The sequence below is a fragment of the Osmerus eperlanus genome, chromosome 1, assembly GCF_963692335.1.
Source record: "Osmerus eperlanus chromosome 1, fOsmEpe2.1, whole genome shotgun sequence".
Lineage (NCBI taxonomy): Eukaryota > Metazoa > Chordata > Actinopteri > Osmeriformes > Osmeridae > Osmerus > Osmerus eperlanus.
Genome location: NC_085018.1, coordinates 27,092,673 through 27,105,224, shown reverse-complemented (window position 1 = coordinate 27,105,224; position 12,552 = coordinate 27,092,673). Strand labels below are relative to the sequence as shown.

Sequence of the window (12,552 nt, the reverse complement as noted above, 5' to 3'; positions counted from 1 at the left end):
TCAACAAAAAGCTTTATGATTGGAATTGAAATAAATGTCATTCAAACAACAGTGTCTTTTTGTTCTAAGATCTGAGGTACTTCTTTTCTGAACCTATCTCTGATTGGCCAAATTCTTCTTGTCTATGGCTTTGGTGTGAAGGTGGCAAGACTTGATGGATTGGTTGAGATAGTGGCATGTCACTACTGTCATGGACTTATGCAAATCAATACCCACAAATCCACCTGGTATCCAAATACACTGAATGTAAAGAATGGTGCTGATGTTGTGTCATAATGTTGTTGTAACTTCTGCCTGAACGTGTACAGACTAGAGTGTCAGTAGCACTTGGCTTGATTCAGTCTCCTCCCTCTGAAATGCAATAATATTACGTAGTCTAATGTCACGTAGACTAGTATTACACATTGCTTGTGGCCACCAGTCTCCTCTGTCAGCTGGATTGGAACATTCTTCACCACAATTATTTTCTGCTCATTAGCTCATTTAAAAAAAGCATAAAAATATGGTGTGCTTGGAGACAATGGCAACAAAAAGCATTGAGTGAAACATTTTGTGAACAAAATAATCTGTTCCAATGATTATTTTATGTATTTGGATACAGAAGGTTTGCATAACTCCATCAAAAACGACCTTCTTTCATCCATTCTTCCATCTCATGTTGAGCGTTACTAACACCTGTGACATTCCCCACCTGGTTTGAGCTGTGCAAGGTGTATATATTGGTGGGTATGGTGTTTGTTGGTGTGCGTACCTGGTATATGATGTCTTCTGTTGTTGTTGACCCCGCTGCCTGCCCTCCCTTCTGGAAGCCCGCCGACCTCAACGTACGTCTCAACCTCTCTCACCCTACTACTGTACTCACACAGTTGGAGTGGCATGTGTTTAACCTCTTACTCGTCACCCTCACCTCTCTCTAACTAACCACCTTTCCTTAGTGTGTGCCCTCTTCCAGTGCCCTCTACTTCCTCTTTAAAACACCCCTCTCCCCTCCTGTTTCTCTACACTGACATCTTCACCACTTTTTGGCCTTTCCATTAAACTTTTTTGAACATTTTTAACCATTGCATACGTTGCCCTGTGCTCTCTCGCTCTCTCTCTGTCTCTCTCTCTCAGGACTTTCTGGGTCAGATGTACTGCACCCTGGGTGAGATCGTTGGCTCGCCTGCCAGCCGTCTGGAGAAGCCTCTCGGGTGAGTTCAGACCTCTTGTTGTTCTCTTGTCTTGACTGTCTGTTGACAACCTAATAATGTCTGACACGGTTTAAACATCATCACGACAATGGCAGTTCATTCATGGTGAACAGAACCTGCCCTCAGCAGCTGGAGTTTAGCTTTGTGTTTTGTGTGTTTTTAAATAAGAATGGGAGTGAACAAATTAAATGCTTAATTCCTAGCGGGCCGAGTCTGTTTATGGACACGATGCTGGTAGAGAAGAGAACTATATTTAGAGACAGTGTGAGGGAATTGGAGTTAAAGACTGAAAGTTTGGTGAGAACCTTATAGGGAATGATAGCTGAGAGAGAGAGAGAAAGAGAGAGAGAGAAGGATGAGTAGAGAGACAGACTTATGGACAGACAGACAGAAGGATAGGAGGAGGAGGAGGAGGAGAGAGAGGAGGGAATAGAGGAGAGGAGAGTATCTGAGTCCTCCAGATGTTTCCAACAAGATAATAACATTGAATACAGAAAGGGAGGGGGGGCTGCTGCAAAGCATTGAACCAAATATCAGGATCACAATGCTGCTATTCAGCCAGCATTTGGCCACAACAAAACGCTGAGACAACGAACATGACAAGAGTTTAAAGAGATACGGTATCACCAGTCTTGATATAATCCCTGATTCATGATACACAATCAGATACACAGGTAAAGCTTTGCAATGTAAGCTTATGTAAATAAACAGATTTGTTACTGAGATAACATACTGTAAGAGCAATTCTCACCGACACATATGGAGATGATCGCTGCTTTTCACCGACATATATGGAGATGATCGCTGCTTCTCACCGACACATATGGAGATGATCGCTGCTTCTCACCGACACATATGGAGATGATCGCTGCTTCTCACCGACACATATGGAGATGATCGCTGCTTTTCACCGACACATATGGAGATGATCGCTGCTTCTCACCGACACATATGGAGATGATCGCTGCTTCTCACCGACACATATGGAGATGATCGCTGCTTCTCACCGACACATATGGAGATGATCGCTGCTTCTCACCGACACATATGGAGTTGATCGCTGCTTCTCACCGACATATATGGAGATGATCGCTCCTTCGCTGCCGGCACAAAAATAATACACGCACAATCGGAGAGCAGTGGATTTCAGAGATATTTATATTTACACACTTCTGCTTTATAACCTTGGTCACTTTTCGGGAAGTTCTTTTCGTGCTGTCTGCTCTACAGTCTGAAAATGTCTTAGATGTATTGGTGCTAGCATGCATAGCATGGCTGGTCTGTTCACTGTTAGACCTTCTAAAACATCAGTCTTCAAAAACCCTTTAAATTTACATTTATGCATTTAGCAGACGCTTTTATCCAAAGCGACTTCCACGAGAGAGCTTTACAAAAGTGCATAGGTCACTGATCATAACGAGAGCCCCAACATTGCGAGCAACCAAAACATGAAGCATACATTGTGAAAAACCAAATAAGTGCCAAAGGGAAGAACCACAAGAGCATGCAGTTAAACAAGTCACAATTAAACAACATGAAACTCAAAAAGTGCAAGAGTGTACCTGTAGAAAAACAATCAACAGTAAAATATTTCACAGCGAGTACAAGAATTTAAATCTGTTACAACTAACCAACAAGAGCAACAAATCTCTCAATAAGAGTCATTGTGATCCTGGAGGAAACTAACATCAGGTCCTGCCAAGCATTCCTAAGTGCCGTTGTACTCCCGGAACAAGTGCGTCTTGAGCCTTTTCTAAAGACTAAAGACAAAGAATCATGCTGGAGATTTGGTCACATTTGATCTGAACAACTGTTAATTACAAATATTTACAGTAACCACTGCTATCCAGAGATAATGAAAGAATATACAGTAACCACTGCTGTCCAGAGATAATGAAACAATATACAATAACCCCTGCTGTCCAGAGATAATGAAAGATACAAACACTGGAACAAAAAGCTTTTCCTGTGTCAATGCCATAAAATCTGAAATGAGCTTGGATTGATTTGTACAGAGAGATTGAGAGAGACTGTCATTGTTTCTTTACGCTCAAACACACACATACACACACAGACACACAGAAACATACACAGACACACAGAAACATACACTCACAGGCAAACACACAAACAGACAGACAGCTTGCACGTATATCCTTGACTCCTCCCAGACTATAGACTGATTTTTCTAGACTACAGACGGGTTCTCCCAGTCTTTCACTCTTGCTCTCTCAATGTATTTCTTTCCTCTCTCTGTCTAATTCCCACTCTTTGTCAATCTCTCTGTCACCATTGTTTACCTTTTGACACACACACACAGTTGGAATAGTGTGTCATTTGTTAATCAAACACATTATCCATAAAAAGCATTGAAATTCTTCACAATGAGTCTTAGATAAACAGGGTGTAGAATGAAAGGAGTTTATTACAGAGGGGGTGGGGAACGAATCTTACTCTCGATAAATCTTTTCATTCAAACTCTACTACACCCTAATCTCTTTCCCTCTCTTTCTCTTTCTCTCTCTCTCTCTCTCTCTCTCTCTCTCTCTCTCTCTCTCTCTCTCTCTCTCTCTCTCTCTCTCTCTCTCTCTCTCTCTCTCTCTCTCTCTCTCTCTCTCTCTCTCTCTCTCTCACACCCACACACACATACACACACACTGCACAACACCCCACCTAAGAGGCAAACAAAAGCTTTCTGTCCCGTTTCCCCTGCTCTTCTCTTCCTCTTAATTGTAGTGCCTTTAATCTTCAGGAAATTAGGCTTCACTTAATTAGGAAGCAGCCATTGTGTTTTTCATTATCAAAGAAGAAGCCAGAAGGTAGAAGAGAGAATGAGGAGGAAGGGAAGGGGGGCAGAGAGAGAGAGGGGTGGAAGGCAAGAGATAAAGAGGGAATGTGAGCAAGAGAGAGAGGGAGTGAGGGACAGGTTGAGTGAGCAAGAGGGAAGAGAGAGACAGAGAGGTGCAAAAGCTAAAAGAACAGAGATAGCAACAGAGCAACAGTGAGAAGGACTAAATAGATGGAGAGAGAGGGTCCATGTCCATGGGGGCCTGCCTGCCACACTACCCTGCCAACCTTGATAGACAGGTGTTACTAATATCTGGTCCCCAGGTGTGAGGGAACAGGTGAATGTGTGAAAGATAGAAAGAAACCATCTTGCCACATTTTTCAATTCTTGCATTGATTCCTTGGGAGATGTAATCACATGTCCTGTGTGGGAGACGTAATCACATGTCCTGTGTGGAAGACGTAATCACATGTCCTGTGTGGAAGACGTAATCACATGTCCTGTGTGGAAGACGTAATCACATGTCCTGTGTGGAAGACGTAATCACATGTCATGTGTGGAAGACGTAATCACATGTTCTGTGTGGAAGACGTAATCACATGTCATGTGTGGGAGACGTAATCACATGTCCTGTGTGGGAGACGTAATCACATGTCCTGTGTGGGAGACGTAATCACATGTCATGTGTGGGAGATGTAATCACATGTCCTGTGTGGGAGACGTAATCACATGTCCTGTGTGGAAGACGTAATCACACGTCATGTGTGTCTTCAGAGAAGAGTCAGAGGAAATACTCTTGTTATTAACTCTGCATGTTAGCCATGACCTAACTCTGCATGTTAGCCATGACCTAACTCTGCGTGTGTTAGCCATGACCTAACTCTGCATGTTAGCCATGACCTAACTCTGCATGTTAGCCATGACCTAACTCTGCATGTTAGCCATGACCTAACTCTGCGTGTTAGCCAATACCTAACTCTGCATGTTAGACATGACCTAACTCTGCGTGTTAGCCATGACCTAACTCTGCATGTTAGCCATGACCTAACTCTGCATGTTAGCCAAGACCTAACTCTGCATGTTAGCCAAGACCTAACTCTGCATGTTAGACATGACCTAACTCTGCGTGTTAGCCATGACCTAACTCTGCATGTTAGCCATGACCTAACTGCGTGTTAGCCATGACCTAACTCTCTGTGTGTTAGCCATGTCCGGGCTAACACACATGGGCTTTTAACATAGTTAGGGGATTCTTTGTAATTACAGTTTATTCTTAATTAATTGTTTTCAAGTGCACACACACACAGTGCATGAACTCATATACACATACACTCCCCGTACACACACACATACTGTACAGTGATTGCACACAAATACACACACTTGCAGATGTAGGCATGGACATGTGCATGAATTTACACTGAATGTGTCTGTCTTAGTGTATCTGTGTGTGATTGACTGTGTCTTAGTGTATCTGTGTGTGCTTGACTGTGTCTTAGTGTATCTGTGTCTGCTTGACTGTGTCTTAGTGTATCTGTGTGTGCTTGACTGTGTCTTAGTGTATCTGTGTGTGCTTGACTGTGTCTTTGTATGAGTGTGTGTGTGACTGTGCTGTGACACACTTGACAAATTTCATGAAGGTAGGAATAAATGATCATGTTGTTGATGAAGTTGGATCTGCCAGATGACACTGGATCAATGGAACACACAGATACATGATGTGCCAGTGCACACACGCATACAAACACACACAAACAAGCACTAAATACACTCACAGCCACGAGCCATAGACTTTGTCCAACTTGGTCTGAGACATAGCTGCCAGGAATTTCAAGTCAATTATAATCTAGTTACAATGTACATTAGGATGACATTGAATTGGAGAGTAGAGCCAAAATGGCGGGTGATGTGGCTCTATCTGAGGTCTGGTCATCTCTCCCAGCCAAAGGCCTATATCTTTTTGGATGCACAATCACAGCATCCAAACTGTCAAAGCACTCTTGCTCTTTTTCTTCCAAAACCAGATGGTGTTGAGTAAGTGCCACTGGAGCCAGGCAGCATATTCACACTGGAGCCAGGCAGCATATTCACACTGGAGCCAGGCAGCATATTCACACTGGAGCCAGGCAGCATATTCACACTGGAGCTCCTCCTGTTCTGACATTGATTCAATTCATTTAGTCTGATAACCGTGTGGCATGACCGGTAGTTATTCATAATAACACGTAGGGTGTTTAGGAACCCACAATTTGCTAAGGTGCCGAACCACTTTGATAACCACTTGGCTAACTACTACAAGATGATGACACAGACCTGCTTGGGGGGAAGTTGGTGAGAATTGGAGAGGGAGGAAAACAGTGATATAGAGTGAGAGAATCTTTGGGCCTCATGTACGTACATTCGCAAATGTAGCGTTAGCGCCATGGCCAACCCGCAGATTGCGCACGCTGTGATACTTCAGTTTACGTCGTATTTACGAAACCTGCAGGTCATCAGGTAATCAGCGCCTTTCTCCGCCCACTATACCATACATTGCGAGCGTTTAAATGCGCAATTGAATGGGCCTCCTTCTCTCTTTCTATCATGGATCAGCCACCAAAGTCAAAACAGCGATGACTGTTTGAAGTGATCTTGATGCCAATATTTGTAATGTAGCGAGGAGTTTAACAACTGCTGGAATGGAATGTGAACGCTGAGTCGGAGATTCAATGTAATCTTTGATTTCTTCCAGTAACTGTAATATTGCATGGCTGCTTAATCTGTAACACGTAGTGATTTCGTGTTCACTCAAATCAAAAAGTGTGATCTTTGTGGCAAAAATCCTTTGGCCTATGTCTTCGTCTTGCTCTGGTTACGGCTGCCATTTCACCAGGAGGCATATGTGCATCCTGGTTTACAACTGTTTAACCCTCGTGCTGCCTTCGGGTCACATGACCCAAAGGTTCATAACGAACCATCGTTGTGTTTACCCAATTTTACCCAATACAAAAACAAATAAAAATAATTTTCTTTTAACCATCGCAATGTGGGGGGTCTGAGACAGCCTAGCTGTTAAAAGAAAATGCTTCACTTTGTCTTTGTATGCGGTAAATTTGTCGCAATACGACGGTGGGTCACAATGACTGATGGGTCAGAATGACCCGAAGATAACACAAGGGTTAAGAGAGAATTTTCACAGCAAAATAGAGGTGCGCTTTCACAGGCGTTTTTTGTACATACTGCGGAATACATAATTAGGCGCACTTTGATCCCCTCCCGTCTCTTTATGAGAAACTCCCACTTTGCCCTTGACCCTCCCGTGAATGCATATGCATGACACGGTAAAAGCGCAATTTGCCATTTTCAGTTCCCGCGACAGGCAGTCTGCGCTTTTACCTCAGTGCGGCATGTTTGTACATACCTCGCCATGCTTTTATGCGCAAATTGCGAAACAAATACGCTTGAAGTGGGCACAAAAGAGTGTGCCCACTCAGTTAGTACATGAGTCCCAGAGAGAGAGAGACAGTGAAAGTGAGAGATACAGAAAGAAAGAGACAGGGATAGTGAGAGATACAGAAAGAAAGAGACAGGGATAGTGAGAGATACAGAGAGAGACAGTGACAGTGAGAGACACAGAGAGAGAGAGAGAGAGAGAGACAGGGACAGTGAGAGACAGAGAGAGAGAGACAGGGACAGTGAGAGATACAGAGAGAGAGAGAGAGAGAGAGAGAGAGAGAGAGAGAGAGAGGGACAGTGAGAGATACAAAGAGAGAAAGACAGTGACAGTAAGAGATACAGAGAAAGACAGGGACAGTGAGAGAGACAAGAGAGAGGGACAGGGACAGTGAGAGATACAGAGAGAGAGACAGGGACAGTGAGAGATACAGAGAGAGAGACAGGGACAGTGAGAGATACAGAGAGAGAGAGACAGGGACAGTGAGAGATACAGAGAGAGAGACAGGGACAGTGAGAGATACAGAGAGAGAGACAGGGACAGAGAGAGGTACAGAGAAAGAGAGATACAGGGACAGTGAGAGATACAGACAGAGAGAGAGACAGGGACAGTGAGAGATACAGAGAGAGCAAGACAGGGACAGTGAGAGATACAGACAGAGAGCGAGACAGGGACAGTGAGAGGTACAGAGAGAGAGAGAGACAGGGACAATGAGAGATACAGAGAGAGAGAGATACAGGGACAGTGAGAGATACAGACAGAGAGAGAGACATGGACAGTGAGAGATACAGAGACAGAGACAGGGACAGTGAGAGATACAGAGAGAGAGAGAGAGAGAGAGAGAGAGAGAGAGAGAGAGAGAGAGAGAGAGAGAGAGAGAGAGAGAGATAGATAGATAGATACAGCGACAGTGAGAGATACAGAGAGAGAGTCAGGGACAGTGAGAGATACAGAGAGAGACAGTGACAGTGAGAGATACAGAGAGAGAGAGAGATAGGGACAGTGAGAGACAGAGAGAGAGACAGGGACAGTGAGAGATACAGAGAGAGAGAGAGAGAGAGGGACAGTGAGAGATACAAAGAGAGAAAGACAGTGACAGTGAGAGATACAGAGAAAGAGAGAGACAGGGACAGTGAGAGAGACAGAGAGAGAGACAGGGACAGTCAGACATACAGAGAGAGAGACAGGGACAGTGAGAGATACAGAGAGAGAGACAGGGACAGTGAGAGATACAGAGAGAGAGAGACAGGGACAGTGAGAGATACAGAGAGAGAGACAGGGACAGTGAGAGATACAGAGAGAGAGACAGGGACAGAGAGAGGTACAGAGAAAGAGAGATACAGGGACAGTGAGAGATACAGACAGAGAGAGAGACAGGGACAGTGAGAGATACAGAGAGAGCGAGACAGGGACAGTGAGAGATACAGACAGAGAGCGAGACAGGGACAGTGAGAGATACAGAGAGAGCGAGACAGGGACAGTGAGAGATACAGAGAGAGTGAGACAGGGACAGTGAGAGATACAGAGAGAGAGACAGGGACAGTGAGAGATACAGAGAGAGAGAGACAGGGACAGTGAGAGATACAGAGAGAGAGACAGGGACAGTGAGAGATACAGAGAGAGAGACAGGGACAGAGAGAGGTACAGAGAAAGAGAGATACAGGGACAGTGAGAGATACAGACAAAGAGAGAGACAGGGACAGTGAGAGATACAGAGAGAGCGAGACAGGGACAGTGAGAGATACAGACAGAGAGCGAGACAGGGACAGTGAGAGATACAGAGAGAGAGACAGGGACAGTGAGAGGTACAGAGAGAGAGAGAGACAGGGACAATGAGAGATACAGAGAGAGAGAGAGATACAGGGACAGTGAGAGATACAGACAGAGAGAGAGACAGGGACAGTGAGAGATACAGAGACAGAGACAGGGACAGTGAGAGATACAGAGAGAGATACAGCGACAGTGAGAGATACAGACAGAGAGAGAGACAGGGACAGTGAGAGATACAGAGAGAGAGACAGGGACAGTGAGAGATACAGAGACAGAGACAGGGACAGTGAGAGATACAGAGAGAGAGAGAGATACAGCGACAGTGAGAGATACAGACAGAGAGAGAGACAGGGACAGTGAGAGATACAGAGAGAGAGACAGGGACAGTGAGAGATACAGAGACAGAGACAGGGACAGTGAGAGATACAGAGAGAGAGAGAGATACAGCGACAGTGAGAGATACAGACAGAGAGAGAGACAGGGACAGTGAGAGATACAGAGTGAGAGTCAGGGACAGTGAGAGATACAGAGAGAGCGAGACAGGGACAGTGAGAGATACAGAGAGAGCGAGACAGGGACAGTGAGAGACACAGAGAGAGAGAGACAGGGACAGTGAGAGATACAGAGAGAGCGAGACAGGGACAGTGAGAGATACAGAGAGAGACCAAATGAGAGTGAGACGGAGAAAAATACTACCGTCACAAAAAGCATTTGTTTCATCTCAACATCAAACCGACATTATGGAGTACTACCACATAACACCTTGTTTTGGACATCCTTTTCACAGGGTCCGGTAACACATGTTATTTTCCCTTGCCTCTCACAAGCTCTATGTATGAGAGAAAAAATTACTTGCAGGTTGTTAGGGGCAGAGGCGGTGGTCATTTAGTTGCTTAGTTACTAGGTAATTTAAATTAGCCAGATGAAAGCTGCGTTTTCCAACTGTGAGACATCCACAGGTAGCTTATCCATACATAAACACACACACACAAAACACACATGTAGGAGGTGAAAAGGGGAAATTACCCTGTTACCTTGATTAGCATTGCTGCTTATTTGCCGAGCTAACACACAGGTACCTTTCGGTATTGAAACAAAAAAACTGTTCATGCAGGTGTGAACTGGTTATCTGGAGGGCTCAGGGTGGGCTGTATCTGGAGGGCTCAGGGTGGGCTGTATCTGGAGGGCTCAGGGTGGGCTGTATCTGGAGGGCTCAGGGTGGGCTGTATCTGGAGGGCTCAGGATGGGCTGTATCTGGAGGGCTCAGGGTGGGCTGTATCTGGAGGGCTCAGGGTGGGCTGTATCTGGAGGGCTCAGGGTGGGCTGTATCTGGAGGGCTCAGGGTGGGCTGTATCTGGAGGGCTCAGGGTGGGCTGTATCTGGAGGGCTCAGGGTGGGCTGTATCTGGAGGGCTCAGGGTGGGCTGTATCTGGAGGGCTCAGGGTGGGCTGTATCTGGAGGGCTCAGGGTGGGCTGTATCTGGAGGGCTCAGGGTGGGCTGTATCTGGAGGGCTCAGGGTGGGCTGTATCTGGAGGGCTCAGGGTGGGCTGTATCTGGAGGGCTCAGGGTGGGCTGTATCTGGAGGGCTCAGGGTGGGCTGTATCTGGAGGGCTCAGGGTGGGCTGTATCTGGAGGGCTCAGGGTGGGCTGTATCTGGAGGGCTCAGGGTGGGCTGTATCTGGAGGGCTCAGGGTGGGCTGTATCTGTGGCAAAGGAGGCATCGCTGTCAAGTCTGGAAAATCCACCAGATGTTTTCATTTCACAACATGCAGAAGAAACATGATTGATTTCGGTGAACCATCCATGTCTTGCTGCCATCTCCCAAAACGGGGCCAGAGTTTCTGAGCTTAGTTGTGTTCTAACCTTGGATGCTATACATGTATCCAGAGTCACACAGGTCTAAATGAAAATCATTCAACAGGTAATTAACTATCGGGGTGATCCTGTCTCTCATTGAATTACATAAAGGAGCCTAATGACAGTCAGCTGTAAGTGCTGATGTGTAAATAATAGTGCTGTCAAACGATTAAAATATTTAATTGCAATTAATCGCATTAATGTCATAGTTAACTTTTTTAAAGTAAACTTTCCATTCAGAATCTTATTGGCATCCATTTCGGTGTCTCGTGCTCGCTATTTACTCAAAACGTAACATTAGCCTACTACTCTTTAGCCGGCTCGCAAGCCCAAACAAGTGTGTGCGGCGTGCCTGTTGTTTTGTTTCTTCTTTCTCAATTTTGTGTAGATTTTTGTGTTGTGACCCGGAAGTTGCTCCCACGAGCTTGACAATCACATATTCAGGATGTCAGCAGAGGGCGCATAGCAGAGCAGATGAACGATAAAATTGCTCGCAGAGCAATCGAGCCTCAATGCAAAATTTGATTCCATCGGACTGAAGCATGGTTCCAGAGTCTCATCAGCCACCTCACAAAATAAAGAAGGTTCTACACCAAATTTGAATATTTTTCTAAGAAAGTCAGCAACCGGATATATTTTATAAATTATTTTAAAGTGAGTCTCTTTGACTTTTGGGGAAATGGGCCATTTAATGAATTAAAAATGTTTTTTATTATTATGGACAATGCAACCATATTCGGAACCTGTAAACAGAATCCTCTAGCTGTTATCCAAAAAATATTTAGATTTCAAAGCATCACTAATATATGTATTATTGCATTTACTGTCAATTAAAGTACAATCATTTGGTAAAGTTAGTAAGGGTCTTATTCAGAATCAGAATTCGGTTTATTCACCATGTATGTTATACAAACACAGAATTTACTGTGGCAGGGAGGTGCAAACACTAAACATATTTGAATCTTAAATTAAGTAAAAGTACAGAAGTTTAACTATTCCTAAGAACTAAACAATCTAAGAATAAAACAATTTAAATATAAAATAAAATATATATAAGAATAAGAATGAGCAGCATGAGTGGTCAACATAGTGCAATAGTGCAATCAGATACTGGGTTAAATAATGAATGAATGTCAATGGGAGTCCTTGGCCTTGTTGAAGAGGCCAGTAGCAGATGGAAAGAAACTGTTCTTATGGCGTGAGGTTTTGGTCCTGATGGACCGCAGCCTTCTGCCAGAGGGGAGTAGCTGGAACAGGGAGTGGCCAGGGTGGGAGGGGTCGGCCACAATCTTCCTCGCTCGCCTCAGGGTCCTCGAGGTGTGCAGGTCCTCGAGGGTAGGCAGATTGCAGCCGATCACCTTCTCAGCAGTGCGGATGATACGCTGCAGTCTGCTCTTGTTCTTGGCAGTGGCAGCAGCGTACCAGATGGTGATGGAAGAGGTGAGGATGGACTCAATGATGGCTGTGTAGAAGTGCACCATCATTGTCTTTGGCAGGTTGAATTTCTTCAGCT

General features: G+C 44.8%; 1 protein-coding gene across 2 annotated transcripts in view; it reads left to right on the top strand.

The window, feature by feature from the left end:
* Positions 1–12,552, top strand: part of cpne5b (copine Vb) — a 122,106-nt gene that overhangs the window by 46,275 nt on the left and 63,279 nt on the right. The window contains exons 6-7 of one of the 2 annotated variants that reach the window (XM_062474016.1): positions 810–824; positions 1,114–1,190. In XM_062474016.1, the coding sequence (XP_062330000.1) occupies positions 810–824; positions 1,114–1,190 (92 nt within the window). The remainder of the gene's footprint in view (positions 1–809; positions 825–1,113; positions 1,191–12,552) is intronic. The other variant, XM_062474017.1, reaches the window with a different exon arrangement.